Raw genomic sequence first — 24,105 nt, 5'->3', positions numbered from 1 at the left:
TTAGACAGACATGGCTGAGTTGCACATTAAAGATACACAAAAAGGAAAGAAGGATCCTCATTAACTTCAGTGGAATTTCTACCAAAAAGAGCAACGCTTATCTCTCATATGACAGTTAAGACTGCAAAGTCATGGTTTTTATGCGTGTTCTTTTTTCTTTTGTTGTTGTTGTTGTTGTTGTTATTTCCTGCAACGGACTGCTCTTTTCTCGACATTGTTAAGATTGTGTTTTTAATGTAACCCAGCAATTATCCTGTCATTGTTAGAACTTGGAAGACTTCTATTTCTTCCACAGTTGTATGGTGTTTAAGGGTCTCGATCGAAAGTGCAGACATATTACAGAGATAATCATAAATCAAAAGTCTCATCCACGAGCACACAATTTTCTTTTTGTGTGGTAGCATGGATCCAAACTGAAAGTCCCGTTTCGAAACTTATCTGGCGATTAGGAAGAGTTCATTGTGGAGAAAAATCTCTGCAGGCTTAGCTGTCTAGACTGTGTCTGATCATTCCGATCAAAGCACGTTGTTTTCTCTCTCTTTTCCCCCCTACCCGCAATGCTTTGAGTTTAAATGAAATTCAACAGAAGAAAAAAACTACAACATATACCTCAAGCCTGGAATTTGCTTTTCATTCTACTTTTTTTTATTTTTATTTTTATTTTTTACAAGCCTGTGGTTTTTAAATGGCAAAACCGCCTATTAGCTGACTGGTAATTGGTCGTTATAGGAAGCTAAGGATTGTTAAGACGGATCTAAGATAAGACTTTGTTTGGTGAGTCTCTGTACAAATGTACTTATCAATGTGGCTCTTCAGCTGTGGGACGGCAGCGTATGACAAAACAGGACATGTTGGAATTTTGTTAACAAAATATGTTTTTAATGCCGCAAACTAGAGAAAACGATGCAACAGTGCAAACATAATCATTCTATCTTTCATACTTCTGAATGGAGAGTTGGCGGCATATAACCCAGGTTTTTGGAAATCAATCTCAGTACAAAACTCAAAGAAATTTTGAACAGAGATATAGAGTTGTAAACAAAATACCCTGTTTAGTTTTGTAATTTTGCAAAATCGTTTGGTAAATATAGATAGAGTTAACCCGGCATAGTCCAAAAAGCTCAACATGTAAAAATCAGTACATTTTTTTTCTGCTGGCGGTTTTTAGTACGTGACTGGAAACTGTGTGTTGCGAGTTATGCCCCTTTTCCATAAAACGCCGTTACATACCAGCCGAAAGAGATCTGAAATTCCAGACATACTTTTACCCAGCAAATGAAGCAAGATGCTAGATGTCATGATTATATGTATTTTCTTCTCCTCCTCGTCCTCCCTCCCCGACGTATGAGGCTTGCTTTCAGGTCATCCTTGCTAGGAGGAAAGTTTGGGCTGTGCATAACAGCATCAATCTTAATCTGTGTAGTTTTCCTGTGGATCGATACCGCGAAGGCTGCTGTGCCATGTCGATTTTGTGGAATATTAATCTGCTTGAGTCTACTCGACAATGTCTGTCTTCCAAACACTCTTGCACTGTACACGTAGATGTGAATAAACAGACGCAGGCAGACACCCACAGACACATGCAAGCACACACATCCACACACACACACCCACACACACACACACACACACACACACAAACACACACACACACACACACACACACACACACACGCTGTCACTCACATACACACACATGCACGCACATGCAGAGGTTTCGCATGCCCGAAGACTAAACACAGATTATGAGAGAGAGAGTTCGGTGTACGTCTACGCATGGTATTGTCAACGGCCGGGAAGAGAGAGAGACAGAGACAGAGACAGACAGACAGACAGACAGACAGACAGACCCAGAGACCGACCGAGACAAGACAGACACACAGATTCTATGTCGCTTTCTCTCTCTTCCAAGACACTCACGCAAATTTTTTTCTGCTGGCGGTTTTTAGTACGTGACTGGAAACTGTGTGTTGCGAGTTATGCCCCTTTTCCATAAAACGCCGTTACATACCAGCCGAAAGAGATCTGAAATTCCAGACATACTTTTACCCAGCAAATGAAGCAAGATGCTAGATGTCATGATTATATGTATTTTCTTCTCCTCCTCGTCCTCCCTCCCCGACGTATGAGGCTTGCTTTCAGGTCATCCTTGCTAGGAGGAAAGTTTGGGCTGTGCATAACAGCATCAATCTTAATCTGTGTAGTTTTCCTGTGGATCGATACCGCGAAGGCTGCTGTGCCATGTCGATTTTGTGGAATATTAATCTGCTTGAGTCTACTCGACAATGTCTGTCTTCCAAACACTCTTGCACTGTACACGTAGATGTGAATAAACAGACGCAGGCAGACACCCACAGACACATGCAAGCACACACATCCACACACACACACACCCACACACACACACACACACACACACACACACCCACACACACACACACACACGCTGTCACTCACATACACACACATGCACGCACATGCAGAGGTTTCGCATGCCCGAAGACTAAACACAGATTATGAGAGAGAGAGTTCGGTGTACGTCTACGCATGGTATTGTCAACGGCCGGGAAGAGAGAGAGAGAGACAGACAGAGACAGAGACAGACAGACAGACAGACAGACAGACAGACCCAGAGACCGACCGAGACAAGACAGACACACAGATTCTATGTCGCTTTCTCTCTCTTCCAAGACACTCGCGCAAATCTTACCAAACAATCTTATTTCTACTCCGCAGTAAAATTTTAGAATTGATGGAACATTGAATAAAACCGACAGGACGGAGGCGTGACGAGTATGTCGGTGGGGGTCCACTTGCCCGCAGTTTCATTTTGAAAATGAGATTTTCGCCTTCCTGTTTCATTTTGAAAATGAGATTTTCGCCTTCCTGTTTCATTTCATTTCACCCCTCCTCCCTTCCCCCGAGAGAAATGGATGGATGGCAGAGAATCCCACAGTGAGGTCTTCACGTGTCGGGAGGACACCTTGCTTCACAATGTCGGGGTACAGTGGAACCCCTATTTAAAACCTTCAAAAATCTGAGAAACTCAGGTCTTAAAGAGGATGGAGTCTTAAATTTGTTTGTTTGTTTGCTTAACGCCCAGCCGACCACGAAGGGCCATATCAGGGCGGTGCTGCTTTGACATTTAACGTGCGCCACACACAAGACAGAAGTCGCAGCACAGGTTTCGTGTCTCACCCAGTCACATTATTCTGACACAGGACCAACCAGTCCTAGCACTAACCCCATAATGCCAGACGCCAGGCGGAGCAGCCACTAGATTGCCAATTTTAAAGTCTTAGGTATGACCCGGCCGGGGTTCGAACCCACGACCTCCCGATCACGGGGCGGACGCCTTACCACTAGGCCAACCGTGCCGGTTTGGAGTCTTAAAATGGAGGTACATTTGCAGAGGTTATGAACAGAAAGTCTGAAGAAAAAAGTAAGGTCTTAAAAGGGGGGAGGTCTCAAATTGGGGGGGGGGGGGTGTCTTAAAGGGGGGGGGGGGTTCCACCGTACAATTCCAGGCCTGAGGCGGTTCGTTCCTCGTCTCCCTTTTAAGGCACAGCCCTTCTCGTGTAACTGTCATTCTTCGCTACTGGCGACAATATGTGGGATTGTGACGATGTGTATGCTTGTTTATGTTCGATTGGTATTTGTTTACCGTTGATGTTGGGTTTGGATGCTGTTGTAATGCGATCTAAACTGCATGCCGTCCTATTGTCACCATTAGCGCAGAATAATTGGTAAATGATTCGACTCACCAACTTTTATCTGGCCAGAATTGTGCAAGGGGTATTCATCAGACCATCCCTCCACCTGGGACATCTACACAATCTGAGTGCTCTCTGTTGATGGTCGTTGTTGTTACATGTTAAATGAATTGATTTCTTAACTGACATTAGTGTCAAAGCCCCCCGCGGGTTAGGGGGAGTCCCATATTGGTTGGGACGAGAAAGAATTTACCCGATGCTACCCAGCATGTCGTAAGAGGCGACTAACGTTTCTGTTTCTCCTTTTACCCTTGTTAAGTGTTTCTTGTATAGAATATAGTCAATGTTTGTAAAGATTTTAGTCAAGCAGTATGTAAGAAATGTTAAGTCCTTTGTACTGGAAACTTGCATTCTCCCAGTAAGGTCATATATTGTACTACGTTGCAAGCCCCTGGAGCAATTTTTTGATTAGTGCTTTTTGTTCGAAACAATTAACAAGTGGCTCTATCCCATCTCCCCCCTTTCCCCTATCCCATCTCCCCCCTTTCCCCGTCGCGATATAACCTTGAATGGTTGAAAACGACGTTAAACACCAAATAAAGAAAGAAAGAAAGAAATTAGTGTCAAATTACGAAAATGATTCAACAAAATAACCCACAATGCACAGGGAGCAGTCAAGGGGTTGATTTGTTGTAAGTGTGCCAGTGGAGGGCTGGTCTGTACCGCCTGGTAGACGCCTGGTCAGATCTGAAATAGAGGGCTGAACAGTTTTCAGTGGAAGGACTGATATAGAAGGCGAAGCTCTTTTCGGTGGAAGGACTGTGCCTTTATCGGTGTCGGAGAACAAATGTGTCCAGACCTTTTTGAGTCTCCGTATACCACGTGCAGCGATATGCACCAGGGTTCTGTGCGCTGGCCTTAGGGTCAGGTTAGACTAATTAGGCCTGCGCTGTCGTCGTCGTCTGCAGGAGAGATTTTTTTCCTTCTAGGTGTGACAAGACACACTAACTTTTGAGGTGGAGGTTTCTTCTTGTAACCCCACCCACAACCACCCCTGGCCCCTTGAGACCCCTTGTGTTGTCCTCGTTGCTATTTCCTTTTCCTTTCGTTCGTAGTTTTTATATTTAGTCAAGTTTTGACTAAATATTTTAACATCGAGGGGGAATCGAAACGAGGGTCGTGGTGTATGTGCGTGTGTCTGTCTGTGTGTGTGTGTGTGTAGAGCGATTCAGACTAAACTACTGGACCGATCTTTATGAAATTTGACATGAGAGTTCCTGGGTATGAAATCCCCGAACGTTTTTTTCATTTTTTTGATAAATGTCTTTGATGACGTCATATCCGGCTTTTCGTGAAAGTTGAGGCGGCACTGTCACGCCCTCATTTTTCAACCAAATTGGTTGAAATTTTGGTCAAGTAATCTTCGACGAAGCCCGGACTTCGGTATTGCATTTCAGCTTGGTGGCTTAAAAATTAATTAATGACTTTGGTCATTAAAAATCTGAAAATTGTAACAAAAAATAAAAATTTATAAAACGATCCAAATTTACGTTTATTTTATTCTCCATCATTTGCTGATTCCAAAAACATATAAATATGTTATATTCGGATTAAAAACAAGCTCTGAAAATTAAATATATAAAAATTATTATCAAAATTAAATTGTCCAAATCAATTTAAAAACACTTTCATCTTATTCCTTGTCGGTTCCTGATTCCAAAAACATATAGATATGATATGTTTGGATTAAAAACACGCTCAGAAAGTTAAAACAAAGAGAGGTACAGAAAAGCGTGCTATCCTTCTTAGCGCAACTACTACCCCGCTCTTCTTGTCAATTTCACTGCCTTTGCCGTGAGCGGTGGACTGACGATGCTACGAGTATACGGTCTTGCTGAAAAATGGCATTGCGTTCAGTTTCATTCTGTGAGTTCGACAGCTACTTGACTAAATATTGTATTTTCGCCTTACGCGACTTGTTATATTTAGTCAAGTTTTGACTAAATATTTTAACATCGAGGGGGAATCGAAACGAGGGTCGTGGTGTATGTGCGTGTGTGTGTGCGTGTGTGTGTGTGTCTGTGTGTGTGTGTGTGTGTGTAGAGCGATTCAGACTAAACTACTGGACCGATCTTTATGAAATTTGACATGAGAGTTCCTGGGTATGAAATCCCCGAACGTTTTTTTCATTTTTTTGATAAATGTCATTGATGACGTCACATCCGGCTTTTCGTGAAAGTTGAGGCGGCACTGTCACGCCCTCATTTTTCAACCAAATTGGTTGAAATTTTGGTCAAGTACTCTTCGACGAAGCCCGGGGTTCGGTATTGCATTTCAGCTTGGTGGCTTAAAAATTAATTAATGACTTTGGTCATTAAAAATCTGAAAATTGTAAAAAAAAATAAAAATTTATAAAACGATCCAAATTTACGTTTATCTTATTCTCCATCATTTGCTGATTCCAAAAACATATAAATATGTTATATTCGGATTAAAAACAAGCTCTGAAAATTAAATATATAAAAATTATTATCAAAATTTTTTTTTCGAAATCAATTTAAAAACACTTTCATCTTATTCCTTGTCGGTTCCTGATTCCAAAAATATATAGATATGATATGTTTGGATTAAAAACACGCTCAGAAAGTTAAAACAAAGAGAGGTACAGAAAAGCGTGCTATCCTTCTCAGCGCAACGAATACCCCGCTCTTCTTGTCAATTCCACGTGCACTGCCTTTGCCACGGGCGGTGGAGTGACGATGCTACGAGTATACGGTCTTGCTGCGTTGCGTTGCGTTCAGTTTCATTCTGTGAGTTCGACAGCTACTTGACTAAATATTGTATTTTCGCCTTACGCGACTTGTTTTTGTTATAAAAGAGTTTTACCCCGTAGGATTATCTGTTTTGTTCTTCTTTTTCGTTGTGACTAATTTTGACATCGGAATTGAGATATTGATATTCCACAGCCAGGAGGAATTAATTTCAGAACTGTGATACTCGGAATTGAGAATACTTTTAGTGAATTTACTTAACATAAACAACACAGGATCTCGTGCACCATTTAGGCCGTGCTTTAGTTCAAACCATTAGCTTGCACAGGCACGTCACTACTCGGACATAACAAGAGGTAATAAAGGTTCCCCATTTTCGCTTTACATTTTTAGTTCCATGTGCTTTTTACTCCATCTCTTACTCCCCAAATTCCCCCACCCCCTTCTAAACCTTCATCAACCGGTCCAAACCACTGATGCTCTTTCAATCCGGCCCAGTCGTATGCTCACACTTTCCTACATCAGATCCGCAGAAACCCTCCCTTTTATGGCTTATACGTTGGACGCAGGAAACTAGGGGACCCATTCCCATGTGTCATGCTGATATGCACATAGCAGTGTTTGAGAAATTGCTGGGGTTGTATTATTGGCTTTTGTCTTTGCCTGCTCATCTCAGCGAGGAATTGTCTGGGCACTTTTCTGCTTCGGGTAGTGGAATCATCATTTACTGTCAAAAGGATTTGTTCTATCTGTCGGTCCGCGTTTTATGCTTGTGTAGATATGTCTTTGAGAAAACGGACTGCAATAACCTTTCAAGCGATATGTAGAGTCTCCGAATGTTCACGTGCAGTTTGTAAACTATTTAATACGATGCTGCAGATTTTGTTATACGTGACCGAATTTGTTCAAGTAAAGGGACATTTTTGCTTAGCTTGAAACCTTTTGTCCCAAAGTCTGTTGTTGTCCTCTCGTAGAGATTACTGCATGGTGATAAAGGTTTCAGCTTTGAAAGGGAAATACGTTGGTACAGAATCCTCAAGTAGAAACTTTTTTACCACACGTTTTGTTTTGTACATGAATTCAAAAGTGCGAGTAAATTTACGTTCAAAATCGACATAGTAACTTGGTTCGTTTCAGAGTTTGTTGCCACTTTTCTTTTTGTCTCATTCTTCGTGCTTGGATTCGACGTCAGAAATCGTGTATTCTGTTTGACCATTCTTTGTTGGATGTTCTTTATAGTATTCAGATTCTGCCTCAAATAATAACGACTACCGGTACGCTTTCATAATAATTGCATTATTTTCTAATTTAGCAGGACAATTACTCAAGAACCTAATATACGGGCATGCTGCCACCTTCCCGGTGACACTTGTTTAAATCAGTTGGGACGAAGATCACCGTTAATTCTTTCTGGGGGATTTACTGTTGACCTTTTCTGTGTGAGTTACCGTGAATCATTCATGTGTGTGCAGGACGTGGTGGCCTCGCTGCAGGAGAAACTGAACATCCGTTGCGCTAACCACTTCAACCTGGTGCTGCAGAACATGAAGAACAACACAGGCACAGCCGCCAAGATGACGCTGCTTCAGGACCACGAAACGCTGGCTGAGGTAACGTATACGTAACATAGAACAACCCCCTACACCAAGACCATGTAATACTGGCTGAGGTAATGTAACACTAAAGAAAATCCAGGTGAAACATTTGCTGAGTTAACGTGTTCATAACTTGGAAAAATCATCGTTAAGACCATGTAATTGATCTAAGCGAACGAAAGAGAAGGAGAAGAATTGAGAAAAGGAAAAAGCAGAAGGAGAAGACCATGTAATACTTGCTGAGGTAACGTGACACAAAAATCCCCGCTTCAACACCATGATCATGGCTGAGGTAAGGTGACATATGAAGAAACCGTACTTTGAGACCATGAATCACTAGCTGAAGTAAGGTATAGTGGTTTGATCGTAAGGCAAAAACACCACATCAAGACTATGAAAACACTGGTTGAACTAACGTATCATGCTTTGGTTTAAACAACATTTTATTCAGAATTTCTTCGCAGGAACAGTTCAAAACATACAGCTAGGACACGCACTCAAGCAAATGCTTATATCACGTGACCAGAACAATACTATACATTACACACATTTTCGTAATGGTGGACATAACAACAATAAACCAGAAGAACAAATTTAAAGAATGGGGATGGGGAACTAAATAGGAACAGAAGAATCTACAGAAAAGAAAAGGGAGGGGGAGGGGGGAGAAAGCCTCATGCTGTAATACCATAAAACTGTTTAAACACTGGTCGGGGTTCTCTGAGGCGTGGCTGGAGAACAAAACAAAAGCCCTGCTTTAAGACTGCAAAGCTTTTGCCAAGGTAACGTAGCTTGGTCAGATCGGGGTTCTCTGAGGCGTGGCTGGAGAACAAAACAAAAGCCCTGCTTTAAGACTGCAAAGCTTTTGCCAAGGTAACGTAGCTTGGTCAGATCGGGGTTCTCTGAGGCGTGGCTGGAGAACAAAACAAAAGCCCTGCTTTAAGACTGCAAAGCTTTTGCCAAGGTAACGTAGCTTGGTCAGATCACATAACTAAAAACCCTGCTTCAAGACCACGAAACGCTAGCTGAGGAAACGTGCCATGGTCAAATTGGCAATGTGGACGTTCTCACAACATCCTTTGGGTAATATCCTCCACGACATGCATGATGACACCTGTCCTTTGCAGAACGGACGTTGTCACGTTACTCTTTTTTTCTGCACGCGTGTGTTTGTGTTTTCCGAGTTCCGAGACTCTACTTCAAGCTTGGGTTGAAGCATGTGTCAGCGAACCTTGGGTTGAAGCATGTGTCAGCGAACCTTGGGTTGAAGCATGTGTCAGCGAACCTTGGGTTGAAGCATGTGTCAGCGAACCTTGGGGACCAAACACAGGGTAACGTCATTTAGCACCGCGTACCGCTGACACTACTGGTTTGTGCGTTCTGCAGAGCAAGTGTTTCTGATTCGATTTTTTTAGTGTTAGGCCAAAAAAAAAAATAGGTCTGTTTACGGTAACTTAGGCCAAAAAAATAGGGTCGGTAGGTCGGGATTTTTTTTTATTTTTTTTATTTTTTTTCAAAAAACCCATATTTTTACGTTATTTTGCCAAAAAAACAAGATTTGTTTTTTTGTTTTTTTTTTCCCAAATGCCAAAAAAAAGTCTAGGGTCGCGCGAAAAAACTAGGGTCGGTCGGGTTACCGTAAACAGACCTATTTTTTTTTTGGCCTTAGCTGCATGCTCGTCTCTCTTGATTTCATTCTTTTCTTTGTTCACTCGACCATGTCTCTCTTCTCGTGTAACGATTGCCCTTTCCCTGTCCTCCTAATCTACTTTGTTGTATGTATCTTTTGCAAGACAGGGGTATTCGTCGTATACTTTAGTTGTGCATGTGCGTTTTGGCTTCATATAATGTTTTTGCCATCGTCTCTGGTGTTTTCTTTACACCCAACGTTTCCCTTTGCATTTGATTCAATTATACCAATTTCTGCCATGCATGCGGCCGTTAACTAATATATCGGTCAATATTTTTTTCTGTTCGTTATTCCATCCTCCAACTCGCATACATAATTGTCATTGACAAAAACAAGCGATGTGTTAGCGGTAACAACAGACAAGAGACACAGAAGCAGATTCCAAATTCCATTCCACCCCCCCCCCTGCCTGCATAATTCCCAGACATGCTACGGAACCATGCCAGACTGGCATTACTGCCCGAGCTTTGCTGTAATTCCAGAGTCAATGGTAGAGAATCACAGAGACAATGGCGGTCGTGTGGAAGGGATCGAATTCGTAAAGGTATACACTAAAGGAGTACAAGTCTAGAGCAAGCGCCTGGTGAAGATTCATATATATATATATATACACTACGTTTACTTTGGAAGAAGACACTGACTGCCTGACGGACTGTCGCGTTTTCATTTAAAGAGATAACTGGTTCAAGCAGAGATTGCATAATCAAAACAAGTCCGGTATTTTACCGTACCGGTAACATCTTCAAATACCGAAACAAAATTGACACCGGTCATGCATAACGGTTATTTCGTTTGGCCGGTTTCTTCCTGACGAATATGATGGGATGACTGTGATTTGGTTCTGGTTTGCGCAACAAAGTTACTAGTTTCTGTGAAAGTCGGGACTCAAACTTATAAGAAATAGCGGTTTGGAAAATGGCTTGGACAATCACTGGATCCAAGGCACCGTGCGTCATCTTCCAACCTTTGCTTCCTATATGTAAGCAACAAAGTGCATATACAAAGAGGCAGAGAAGTCGGCAGAGCTTTGGCCTTGAAGCATCAGCTCTGAATTTCGTGATCTTATTGAATTCTTTCAAGGTTTTATCAGTTGTGTACTTTCTTTTTGAGTGCGTGCTGGCATGGTTCTACTGACGTTTCTCCCCTGCTATACTGACATGGCAGTTAAAGGGTCTGATTTCTGGAACTTACACAGAAATAAAAACTCATGCACGCAAGCTCGCGCAGGCTCGCACAGAAAAACATAACAAAAACGGCATCTACCGGAACAAACACCCACAAAAACAGCCGAACTGAGAAAAACAGAGAGGAAACGTTTTTGCTAAGATTGACCAGATATTTTTTGGTTTGGCAGTTCTTGTATTGGTCATCTCGTTGTTGACGCCTCAAATATTGAAAGATCTCTACCATTAAGGGCGCGCCCGAATGCTGAAATAAATAACAAGCAAAAACAGGAGGAGGATGCCTGAAAAACTGAAATATAGCTTACAAAATCTAGCATTGAGGGCCAGAATGCTTCGAAGTGAAGCAAACACACTTTGACGCCTGAAATACTGTAATACAGCGTACGAAATCTAGCATTAAGGCATTGAATGCTGAAGTAAAACAAATAAATTCGACAATAAGGATTCGAATGCTGAAGTAAAGCGTCCGAATTGACCAGCGAGGTCTCTATGGGAAAGTTAAGCAAACAAATCTTTTGACAATGAGATTTTTAATACATGAAGTAAAGCTCACAAAATGGACCTGTCGGTCTTGAATATAGAAAACAAACACATTTGGCCATTGAGGATTCGAATGTTAATGTAAAGCATACGAATACTGAAGTAAAATTTAAACAAATGACCAGTGAGGTCTCGAAAACTGAAGTAAGAAAACAAAATCGACCTGCTAACTTCCGAATGAAAAGAAAAATCAGGGGGCTCTATACAAATTCTGTGGCCACAGGTCTGAGTCCGGAGTCTGGACAGTACAATGGGAGGGGAGGGGGGGGGGGGATAGCCTGATGGAAGCTGATCAAATCTTGCACCGACGGCTCGACCTCTATTTCCATCTCATTGTGTGCGGGGCAGTCGCACGGAAAGAGAGGAATGCTGAATGCAGGCTGGGTAGTGAGATGGGGGATGGGGTGGTGTAGGATTGGGGTGGATGGAGATAGGTCATGGGGGTGGGTGGATGATGGAGGGGATGAGGAAATGAGGATTGCAGGAAGAGACGTAATAAGAGGAATTAGGTCAAATTAGGAATGGTTTATCGTGCCGTCCTGTACATTTTTCTGCACAAACACGAATCAAAAATACACACAAATAGAAAGACAGTGCATGCGTGCTTTGGCGATTACAAAAGCAATACTGTAAAAAAACAAACACACAAAAACCACACACACGATCAAACAGAAGATCATGCAGCTATCCTCAGAGGGTCCTTATTTTTATGCACTACTGAACTTCTGCTGAAATTTACTTTCTGAAATGTATGTGATGACCCTGGATTCTCCCCAAGTTCGTATAAACTGTCTTTTTTGGATTAGACAAGAGAGTGTAAACAGCAATTAGTAATATTGCACAGTCTGTACTTTTTTTGATTTTGTATGAAATAATTTCATCTACATTGGCAGGGTTGATGTGATCTAATCGCATCAAAAATCGGATTTTGCACATGCTTATAAAAAAGACACTGTGTTTTCGTTAATTATGTGAGATATTTCTAGTCAGCAAGCCCAAAATCTGTATTTTCCTCGGATGATAAAATGAATATATGATTAAAATCCCGTTTATGTTAAACAGTTTTAGCTTTTCGTTAAAGAACGTGATAGTTTGAAAGTTTGTATTCAAGTCAGTCACTACAAACGGCTTCATTCTTGCATTTGTTCAATTATAGTGTCAGAAAAAGAGAACTAAACTTTGAACTATTTTTGAAATGCAAGTTTCTCTATATATAGCACCGACATTCGAGTGGATTTATTGGATGATTGATTTTAGTGGTTGACGGTTGAACTTTCCAGTACACATGAACTGCGTCCATGACTTACAACGATTGTATCGAGATAAGATCTGTTGCATTATTGTGTCATTATCATTTGTGTGTATGCCACTTCAACTACCCCTAGGTTGACATAATAGGGAATTGTTCGATTTAACTATGATTAATATTTCCACAAAATAACATTCTTGATTTTGGAAAGTTGGTAGTCCCTCGGTTTCGTTTTGTTGTTGTTTATGGTTATTTTGTTGACTCATTTAAGCCATGTGGTTTGCTGCAGATTGCTGCCAGACAGGGTGCCCGCTACTTCCGGTGTCTGTTCCGCGTGACCTTTGTGCCCAAGGACGCCTACGACCTGCTGAAGGAAGACCCCATCGCCTTTGAGTACTTCTACTTGCAGGTGAGCTAATACCTTGACTATCATGCGGGTGGTTTATGCTTCAGGAACTAGACATATATATCTTGCTCAGTTACAACTGGGAGAGGGTAGAATATGCTACGGCTGGTGTGTGTGTGTGTATGTGTGTGTATGTGTGTGTGTGTGTGTGTGTGAATAATGGCCTGTTGTAAAAGAAGACCCCATCGCCTTTGAATACTTCTACTTGCAGGTGAATCCCTTATATTAGCACATATATATATTGATGGCATTAAGATAGTTCATGCTTCATGAACGAGACATGGGTAATTTGCTTAGGTCTAAACGGGAGATGATATTATGCAACGTTGTGTGAACAATGGCCTGCTCTAAAGGAAGACCACAGAAAGGAAGAGAAACTCGAAGGCCTTTGTGTACACCTACCTTATTGAGGCGAGGTACTACGACTGCCGTACAGTCTAATGGAAACTTAGTTGGTACAGCACTGGACTTGGGATCCTCGGGTCACATGTTCGATTCCAGGCAGGGACGGCCATCCTTCGACTCTTTACCCGACCGTTTCATATTTAGCTACTCTTGCCACAACCTTCCCCGTGAATGGAAATAACAGGGCAGTTTTTGTTGAACCTTGCAGTGTTGCAACGACGTGTTGCACGAGCGCTTCGCATCTGAGATGAAGTACGACACAGCGCTGAGACTGGCTGCGCTGCAGATCCAGCAACACGCCATGAGCAACAACATGGGCAACAAGATCTCCATCAAGGCTGTCATGTGAGTACAGGGCAATAGGAATGATTTAGTCTTTGTCTGACGGGAGCATTTGCCGAGAGGATAAGACATCAGCCTCCTATGCAGAAGGTCGCGGGTTCAAATCCCGGCCGCGCCTGGTTGGGTAAGGGTGGAGATTTGTTCGATCTCCTAGGTCAACTTATGTGCAGAGCTGCTAGTGTCTTTTTCCCCTTCGTGTGTACATGCAAGCCCCCTACCCTCCACACACACACTCTCACACACACACACACACACACACACACACACACACACACACACACACACACACTCACACACGCACACACACTCACACACACGGACACACACACACACACACACACACACACACACACACACACACACACAAGCACACAAGCACACACACACACACACACACACACACACACACACACACACACACACACACACACACACACACACACACACAATTGATGTGTAGCCAGGGTGCAAGAAATTGACCACGCAAGAATCCAACCGAAAGAATACTGTTGCTGACATTGATTCAGTATGCAAGTTTGTTTTTTGGAAATAACCAGCAGCAGTGAATTATGATGAAGTGATTTTTTCTGTGTTTATTTAATTTTATAAACTTAAAATCGTCCAGTTTTCCTGCAGCAATGAGTGTTTCGAAGAGAGCCTGATATCCATTGTGAACCACAAGCAAAGATCTTAAGAGAAAACTTACCCAGCATCCCTCTGTCTCATCTCTTTCGGTTTCACGATCTCATGCTGCTGTTTGTTTCTCTAGCAAGGAGTGTGGCCTTGACAAGTTCGTGTCCAAGAGTCTGATGGACTCCATGAAGGGGAAGGACCTGAAGAGGATGCTGACCCAGTACCTGAAGATGAACCAGAGTCTGGCGGCCCCTGGACAGAAACAGCTGTCCGCCCTGCAGGCCAAGCTTCACTACATGAAGATCGTCGGCGAACTCAAGACGTTTGGTTCCAGGGTCTTCATGGTCACACTGCTGGTAGGTGACTTTGGGGTTGAGCGTAGGACGCGGGCATTTGGGAGCTGTGGTTTGGGATTGTGGGTGTATGTCTAAATTAGACGATGTTCATTATAAATGAAATATGTCAGTCTTAGCTGGCTGGCTGACTGTTTTCATCTTCTTTTTTTCTGTCGCTTTCTGTCTTGGTCTCTGTCTGTATGTCTGTCTGTAGAATCTTTGTGTCTGTCTTGTCTTGGTTGGTCTTTGGGTCGGTCTGTCTGTCTGCCTTTCTCTCTATCGTTTTGTCATCTCTCTCTCTCTCTCTCTCTCTCTCTCTCTCTCTCTCTCTCTCTCTCTCTCTCTCTCTCTCTCTCTCCTCTCTGTCTCTCTCTCTCTCTATCTCTCTCTCAAACACTTTCTAGACCTTCGCACAAGAAAACTGTTTTTTCAGGCACATATTCAGTCAGCTATTGACTATGCGTCCACAGTGTGGGACTCTGCAAGTGCAAATACTTTGAAACACTTGGGCAGTTTACATAGAAGAGCTGTTAAATTAATTATTTTAAAAAATACATCTCTTTCCATGACTGATTATAAACGATTGCAAATTCTTCCTATCAAAGATAGATTTGCATATAACAAAGGTGTGATGATGCATAGAATTATGTCAGGGAATGCCCCTACACTCATTGCCTCAAATTTCAAAATAAATCATTATAGAAAATGTAACAAATTAATTACACCAACTCCAAGAATTGACCTGTACAAGTCGAGTCTATCATATTCTGGAGCAATTATGTGGAACGCCATTCCAAATATAATTAAATTACGAATTCATGAAACATCATTCAAGGAATATTACATGCTGTTTCTTTTACAAAACTTATAAAAACTATTATCAAGCAGCTGGCAAAATATAACTGTACTCTCTGATTATATTGAAAAACATTATTATATATAATTCATGAAGGATTTTGTTTATACAAACACATATTTCCCTGTTATATATAATTTTCAAGCATTGCTAAAGAATCCTATTGCATCTTAAAATGTCGTATTGGTTGCTTGACATGTTAATTATGGTAAATATGTCATTTGTACTATTGTTAAACTTATGTTTTATTTCTTCTTGTTTGTTACCCCTCAATGGGCGAGGGCCGGATGAAAAGAAGCATGTAAACATTGCTTATTCTGTCACCCTCGTAAAATAAATTTCAATTCAATTCAATTCAATTCAATTCTCTCTCTCTCTCTCCTCTCTGTCTCTCTCTATCTCTATAACTCTCTCTGTGTGACTGTGTCTTTCTCTCCCCACCCCTCACTCTCTCTCTTTCTCTCCTATGTCTGTTTGTCTGTCTGTCACTCCGTTTCTGCCTCTCTATCTCTCGGTCTTTGTTCTCTCTCTCTCTCTCTCTCTCTCTCTCTCTCTCTCTCTCTCTCTCTCTCTCTCTCTCTCTCTCTCTCTCTCTCTCTACCGGCACGGTTGGCCTAGTGGTAAGGCGTCCGCCCCGTGATCGGGAGGTCGTGGGTTCGAACCCCGGCCGGGTCATACCTAAGACTTTAAAATTGGCAATCTAGTGGCTGCTCCGCCTGGCGTCTGGCATTATGGGGTTAGTGCTAGGACTGGTTGGTCCGGTGTCAGAATAATGTGACTGGGTGAGACATGAAGCCTGTGCTGCGATTTCAGTCTTGTGTGTGGCGCACGTTATATGTCAAAGCAGTACCGCCCTGATATGGCCCTTCGTGGTATGCTGGGCGTTAAGCAAACAAACAAACAAGCAAAAAATATCTCTCTCTCTCTCTCTCTCTCTCTCTCTCTCTCTCTCTCTCTCTCTCTCTCTCTCTCTCTCTCTCTCTCTCTCTCCTTGGTGTTAGTTAACCTGCATGCGTGTTTGCCTGGCTTTCCGTGTGTAATAGAAAAGCCTGTCTGTGTGAATTGCAGGACAAAAAGACAGAAGCCATGCTGTTGGTGGGACCACATTCAGGAGTCAGTATTGTCACCAACATCAAGTCCTATGCTGTGAGTCACACACAATGTTGAGAAAGAACAAAAACAACAATGAATGATATATTTGAATGCCTTTGGTTTCGGTGACGTTTGTACTCAAATGTGTTGTGGATGTGAATGGGTAGTCTACTGTTTGATTGAAGTATTGTTTTGGTCTAAAGTATAAAGTATTACTGGTCTTTTAACACTTTCTACGTACCCCAACTATGTTGACCAAGTTGTTTTTAGCCGAGACCAGTTGTGCTGTAGCAGGTCACTCAGAATTGTAGAAACTGTGTAGTAACCGTGTATCAACACGCTGGAATGCAAGCGTTAGATGGACATCACAGGAAGCGACTGAAGCTAACAGTCTGAGCACCGGCACGGTTGGCCTAGTGGTAAGGCGTCCGCCCCGTGATCGGGAGGTCGTGGGTTCGAACCCCGGCCGGGTCATACCTAAGACTTTAAAATTGGCAATCTAGTGGCTGCTCCGCCTGGCGTCTGGCATTATGAGGTTAGTGCTAGGACTGGTTGGTCCGGTGTCAGAATAATGTGACTGGGTGAGACATGAAGCCTGTGCTGCGACTTCTGTCTTGTGTGTGGCGCACGTTATATGTTAAAGCAGCACCGCCCTGATATGGTCGTGGTCGGCTGGGCGTTAAGCAAACAAACACACAAACAAAACAGTCTGAGCGGATATATCCGTACCTGGTCAGATAGAGCCATTTGAGTGTATATACGGATATATCTGTACCTGGTCAGATAGAGCCATATGAGTGTATGTGCGGATATATAATCTGTACCTGGTCAGATAGAGCCATATGAGTGGGTACGGATATATCCGGACCTGGGAGACAATGAGTTAAGGCTTTCACGAGGAATAAGAGCATCCGTTGACCAAGAAACACACCGTGTTTCACCAGCCTGTCTTCTTCCTTGGGAGAGTGTGACTTTTTTGCTGAATTAATTTTGCAGATTGACAATCTCTGACATTAATTCCAAAAAAATCCTAACCTGCAGTGAAAGTAGCCAGGTTGGAGATGTGTGGCATGTGTCCAAGCTAACGTAAAGCCTTGACAGATCTGTAGTGGTTAATGCTATCGTTCACACAGCCAAGGAAGTATCTGTAATACTTGCAGAGAACACCGCATATACTCCGCCAAGACGCTAGTGCATAATTGGGGGATCCTTTCCTCGCTGGGGATTCTGTAGCAAGCAGCCTATTTCCTGCGGATTAGATGTCGATTTTGATTGAAACCTCTTGCTTCTCTCATTTAATTTAGTTTTTAACATTGGTGCTCAGTGAAACTGCTTTCTTACGGTAATTGGAATTGATAGCGCTGCTCAAGACAAAAAAATGTCCCGCTGCTCACAGAATAGATTCTAATATCCAAAAATCGAAAATGTTGACGTTTTTGTACTTGCTGGGGAAGCCTTTAGAATTCTTCGGCCTACATATGGAGAAAAAGGGATAGTTTTAAAATGTCAGGGGGGCTGAAAAGTATTGGCCTAAATAGCTAACAGAACACGATTAACTGAATCTGAATAGTTAAAAGTCAAACAGCTAACCAAACTAGACCACGGGAGTCTTAACAGTAAAAAGTTAAACAGCTTACAAACAAGACCACGGGAGTCTTAACAGTAAAACGTTAAACAGCTTACAAACAAGACCACGGGAGTCTTAACAGTGAAAAGTCAAACAGCAAACCAGTCAAGACCACGGGATTCTTAACAGTAAAAAGTCAAACAGCTTACAAACAAGACCACGGGAGTCTTAACAGTGAAAAGTCAAACAGCTTACAAACAAGACCACGGGATTCTTAACAGTAAAAAGTCAAACAGCTTACAAATAAGACCACGGGATTCTTAACAGTACAAAGTCAAACAGCTAACCAAATAAGACCATGGGAGTCTAAATGGTAAAAAGTGAAACCGATTTCTGTTTTTGCTCTGGATCTCGAGCATACATTACGTTTTTTCTGGGAAATGTCAGTAAACTGTGAAACTTAGACAGCGCACAAATGATATTTGACAAAATGAAACCGATATATATGTTCTCAGTTAACCGTGTCAGAGAAGTCTGTAGCTTCGCTGACCAGGTGTATATTGTCTTGTAGTACCTTTTATGTTGTTCATTTCGAAAATAGTTAGCAAACAACTCAAGCCAGTCATTCAGTCAGTTAGTTAGCTAGTTTGTTCGTTCGTCTTCATATTGTAAAATCGATTTTTCCACATGTTGTGGATCTGATCTCTTGCAGCTGACACAGCTGGCGGACTTTGAGCATCTTGAACAGGTCAAGGTCACCAAGGACGGAGACAACATGCACAGGGTCGACCTCAAGGTGAAGGGTCAGAAGACAGAGGACATCAGCCTGGGCCTGCTGTCAGAGGACGCACAGAACTTCGTGTGTCTGGTGGCTGGATACTATCGTATCTTTGTCGACCCGGAGAAACGGCTGGTGGAGAGGACCATCGGCAAGAACACTACGGATCCTGACGGTGAGTGTCAGAAAAACAAGAAATGGTGGTAGCTGGAACATTAAATGTTAGAGAATAGGAAACATTTATTACTACGTCGTTGACGTGATGTACGTCTTTAAGGTGAATTTTAAATACTTCCTCTATATTGAGACCAACTTTTGACAGATTCTTGTCGAGCTCAAACAGGGTAGTACCAATGTACTCAAAAGATCATACAACAAACTAAACACTTCAACCCTATTTCTATCATTCACTCACAGTACCCAGCTACGAGGACATGCACAAGGTCCACGCTACCCCCTGGTCATACCCTGAAGACCTGGTGTCCGAGACGGTGGGCTCATCGGACAACGGCGTATCGGACAACCAGAGGCTGGTGGACCTTGCCACAGATCCTCCAGAGTACGAGCAGGACGAGCAATACCTGGCCCAGGTGAAGGAAGATCTGGGCATACAGGTGAGTCAGGGAGGGAGGGAGAGAGAGACAGAGAGAGAGACAGATAGAGAGACAGAGAGAGAGAGAGAGATTTAAAGACCTTTGTGGGAAAACGGTACGGGTAAGAACGAAAGAAAAAGAATAGAAAGAGAAGCAAAAACAGTAAAGGAGAGGGGTAAAACAGCCGAAACAGACATAATGGGGAATAATTAAATCAAATCAAAGCAAATCAAAATAACTTTAGTATCTCAAATATGAAAAATTGCAATGAAGTCAATTTGATTTGATTTGATTTGATTCGATTATTCTCAAATATGTCTGTTGCGGTGTTTTTCCCCTCTTCCTTCTCCCTGTTTTTGCTTCTCTTTCTAATCTGAGATGGAAAGGAAAAAAGTTTAAGAGGATGAATTAAAACAGAAAAGAGAGCGCAAAGTGCAATAGAACTAGACTTATTTTGGTATGCAAAAGAGAGAGAAACTACGGAGAGTAATAGAAATAATCTTTTATCATGTGTGAACCGGAAATGCAGCTGAGCGATGTTCTGGCGTCCTTATTGTATCATGGGCGGGCGCAGTGGCGTGGTGGTAAGACGTCGGCCTCCTAATCGAGAGGTCGTGAGTTCGAATCCCGGTCGCTGCCGCCTGGTGGGTTAAGAGTGGAGATTTTTCCGATCTCTCAGGTCAACTTATGTGCAGACCTGCTAGTGACTTAACCCCCTTCGTGTGTACACGCAAGCACAAGACCAAGTGCGCACGGAAAAGATCCTGTAATCCATGTCGGAGTTCGGAGGGTTATGGAAACACGAAAATACCCGACATGCCTACCCAACGAAAGCGGAGTGAAGCTGACTATGCTCTCAGACTATAGTGTGGGAAACACAAATGGGAAAACGAGCTCACACGTCACCAGAATTTCTAGAACGTTGAAGAAGAAGAAGACTTAGTGCTAGCATCACGCTCTTGCCACTCCCAACTATTTGTCCCACTGAGTAGCACGCACAAAGACAAAGACAGAAACTTAGAGGTGGTCTGATAGGGAATGACTTTTCACGCCATGCAAGTCAGACAGGCGAATTAAAAGCGAGTTATCTCTTCAGTCTCACCAGGACAGTAACAGAATAGCACATTAGGGCAACAGGAACTGAACGTTAGCCAACAGAAAGAATACAAATCTCATTTTCACATCTTTAAGAAGAAAGAAGCTAAATTTGGTGGACCTTGCCACAGATCCTCCAGAGTACGAGCAGGACGAGCAATACCTGGCCCAGGTGAAGGAAGATCTGGGCATACATGAGTCAGGGAGGGAGGGAGAGAGAGACAGAGAGAGAGAGACAGAGAGAGAGACAGAGAGAGAGATTTAAAGACCTTTGTGGGAAAACGGTGCGGGTAAGAACGAAAGAAAAAGAATAGAAAGAGAAGCAAAAACAGTAAAGGAGAGGCGTAAAACAGCCGAAACAGACATAATGGGGAATAATTAAATCAAATCAAAGCAAATCAAAATAACTTTAGAAGCATTCGATTCGCCTGTCTGACTTGCATGGCGTGAAAAGTCATTCCCTATCAGACCACCTCTAAGTTTCTGTCTTTGCCACCTAACATATGGAGAAAGACAATAAAGAAAATAACTGCATAGCATTGCAGAAATACCGCACTAGAAATAGGTCACCTTGACACAGTCAAAATCCTGATCATGAAAGAATCTCCAGAACAGTGACAGCAGTGTGACGTTTGAACAGTCTTCCAGACGGTACACAATTACTCCCCTTGTCTCTCCCCTTCAGTCTCGCACTTTTCACACTTCCGGTCCGTCAAGAGAGTTAGCGGGGACCCCCAAAAGGTCGCGATGTCAAAACGTCGGGAGTGTTATGGAAGCGAAATAATGATTTTTATCCACACACTCCACTAGCTTATTTGTCAATGACAAGGCCAATTCCCTGACTGGCATGTGTCTCCCTCTTGCGTAGGTTTGTTTTGTTTCTGTCTGTCTGCTTGTTCAGTCTTATCGGGTAATATATTTATAGAATAAGTTAGTGTATCTTTTTTTCTTTTTTTTTCAAAGAAAGCTCGTTAAAAATGTGGGCCATTTCTAAGGTTTCCCTTCAAAAGATTAAAAATCTTCAGGATGGAAGTCTGAAAATAAATATCCATTAGCAAGCAGAAACTTTAGTCAAGGATGTTTTATTGATTTTCTTCTGTTAGTCAGAAGGATATTTAGAATTGTTGCTTCAGCAAGTAGTTCTCCGCAGAAAACTGAAGTTTGGAAACTACAAAGACCTTTTTTTCCCCCTGCGTTCTGTTGAAGTTTCAACAATGTGAATATTAATCAACGCTCTGAAGTCTTCAGACGGTTTTCTGCGATATTACAAACATGTATTTTCCCCGTCCCTTTGTAGATGGATGAGACAGCAGCGATGTCGGCAGCAGAACGTCCCAAGAACATCTCCACCATCAACGTCACCGCCACCTCCCCCTTTCCCGCTCGGCAGGTCAAGGTCAACGGCGCGGACTCGCCCTTCGAGGAGGGCGTGACGTCATTCGGGACGGCGTCAAGCGACTCGAGTTCCCTCAGCTCTTTCTCCTCCCAGCCCCTCCCAGCCACCGCCGGCCTGTCTAGTCAGCCAGTCCTCAACTCCACCATAGACCTCAGGAGAACCATCGCCGCTGCCAACGGTCAGGTTGCTATGGTAACCACTGGGAGGAACGGCTCAGGGCCTGGGTCCTCCTCCTCGTCCTCTTCTCCCCCCTCCATTTTCCTGGACACGAGAGGCGAGTCTGAACGCTCGTCAGACACGGACAGTGTGTCCACCTTGGACAACACAGAACGAAGGCCGCTCTTAGGGCCGAGCAATGGTAGTAGTGGTGGTAGTGGTGGTGCCGGTGTGACGCAAAACGGGGATGTACGTCATAGCGGTGGTGACGCGGAGAGTGACGACACGGATAGTTTCGGCACGCCCAGCGGCAGTCCTGCCAAAGCCAGGCTGATACAGCGAGTATCTTCCATTGAGTCTGGTAAGGCTGTTTATTTTTTTGTCGCAGTCTGTGTCAGTGTGTGGTGTGTGTGTGTTGTTGTGTTGAAAGTGTGTGAGTGTGGGTGTGTGTGTGTGTTTGTGTTTGAGTGTTTGTGCGCAAGCGCATGCATGTGTATAGGCGTGTGTTTTTCAGTGTGTGTGGTGTGCTTATCGGGGGGGGGGGGGGGAGGGGGGGAGTGTAAAATAGTATTTATTTTCGTATTCTGATTCTTGGTACCCGCGTATGAGTCGGATATTTTGAGAGTGTGTGAGAGAGAGAGGGGTGGGGCCGGGCAGGGAGGTGGTTGGAGGCGTGGGAGGCTGCATGCATGCATGCCTGTCTGTTTGTGAGTGTGTGGATACCTGCATTTCACCCATGTATCCGATTGTAAGTAATCAGGTACGTCCCCCTTGTCCGTGTGTGTACGTCAGCTGTGTACTCGCGCGTTATGTCTTCTGCCAATGGCATGTTTTTGTTGTGCTTGTGCACGGTGGGCTATGTTTGGATATGTGCATTTCTTTCTCCCTGGTTCAATCGCAACAGACTAAACGAGTATTAATAACAGCCGGCAAACAAAAGCAAAAACGCACTAGGATACCATGCTACCTCTATAAAACATGTCCCCTGCAGGTATGTGGAGTGGCTCCTTTGTCAACAAAATAGGAATGATGCCAAGAGTCGAGTAAGAGTTGATTATGTGAGAGTATTGGAACATGTGTATCATTTACGACTTGTTATGATTACTGACGGCTTTGAGCGACGAGCGAAAGATTGGCCCTTACGCCGCTTGACACATTTCTGTGATGTTTGTATTGGTTGTACCTTGTCTCCATTGCAGGATCTATTGTGCGCGTTGATATGAAGATGTTATACACAGAGTACAGAACAGTTACTGCAGATTGTGTAGGCCACTGTTTTCTTTACTAGTGTGTAGGTTGTTTTGAGACTTATGAAGCGAAAAACAAAACGCTGTTAAGTTGTAGCTGCGTGATACGGACTGAGCAATCCACTCGTTAAAAAGTTTTAGTCGTGAACCAGAGAGAACTGCCGTTTGTGACACGAAGAGCCTTTATTGTCTTGTTTGTGGGTATGTTACAGGATAATCTGTACTGCTCTGTATCAAGACTCTCTGCAGGTGACCCTGCAACTCCTGGATTACGTTTTTGGAGTCTGAATCTCACTGTTATTTGGTTTAGTCAGTCGTGTGTCATTGTGGATTGTGTCATGTTACCAGGCATGCACAGTTTCGGGCTGCACAGCCCCGACATGATGCCAGCGGCTGACGTGGACTTTAGGAGGATGAGCGAAGAGGATTTGAACCGTCTACCCCCCGACGTGTACAGCGCCA

At 43.1% G+C, this 24,105-nt stretch overlaps 1 protein-coding gene across 1 annotated transcript in view; it reads left to right on the top strand.

Annotated features, from left to right (window-relative positions):
* The window catches only part of LOC138968016 (serine-rich adhesin for platelets-like), a 305,824-nt gene that overhangs the window by 246,935 nt on the left and 34,784 nt on the right, over positions 1 to 24,105 (top strand). The window contains exons 9-17 of the mRNA XM_070340578.1: positions 7,957 to 8,094; positions 13,032 to 13,151; positions 13,762 to 13,898; positions 14,665 to 14,884; positions 16,788 to 16,865; positions 19,091 to 19,331; positions 19,574 to 19,770; positions 22,142 to 22,757; positions 23,992 to 24,105. The exon at positions 23,992 to 24,105 is cut by the window's right edge and continues 69 nt beyond it. Of these exons, the coding sequence (XP_070196679.1) occupies positions 7,957 to 8,094; positions 13,032 to 13,151; positions 13,762 to 13,898; positions 14,665 to 14,884; positions 16,788 to 16,865; positions 19,091 to 19,331; positions 19,574 to 19,770; positions 22,142 to 22,757; positions 23,992 to 24,105 (1,861 nt within the window). The remainder of the gene's footprint in view (positions 1 to 7,956; positions 8,095 to 13,031; positions 13,152 to 13,761; positions 13,899 to 14,664; positions 14,885 to 16,787; positions 16,866 to 19,090; positions 19,332 to 19,573; positions 19,771 to 22,141; positions 22,758 to 23,991) is intronic.

Source organism: Littorina saxatilis, linkage group LG6 (assembly GCF_037325665.1).
Source record: "Littorina saxatilis isolate snail1 linkage group LG6, US_GU_Lsax_2.0, whole genome shotgun sequence".
Taxonomy (NCBI): domain Eukaryota; kingdom Metazoa; phylum Mollusca; class Gastropoda; order Littorinimorpha; family Littorinidae; genus Littorina; species Littorina saxatilis.
This window is presented reverse-complemented; position numbering and strand designations above follow the sequence as displayed.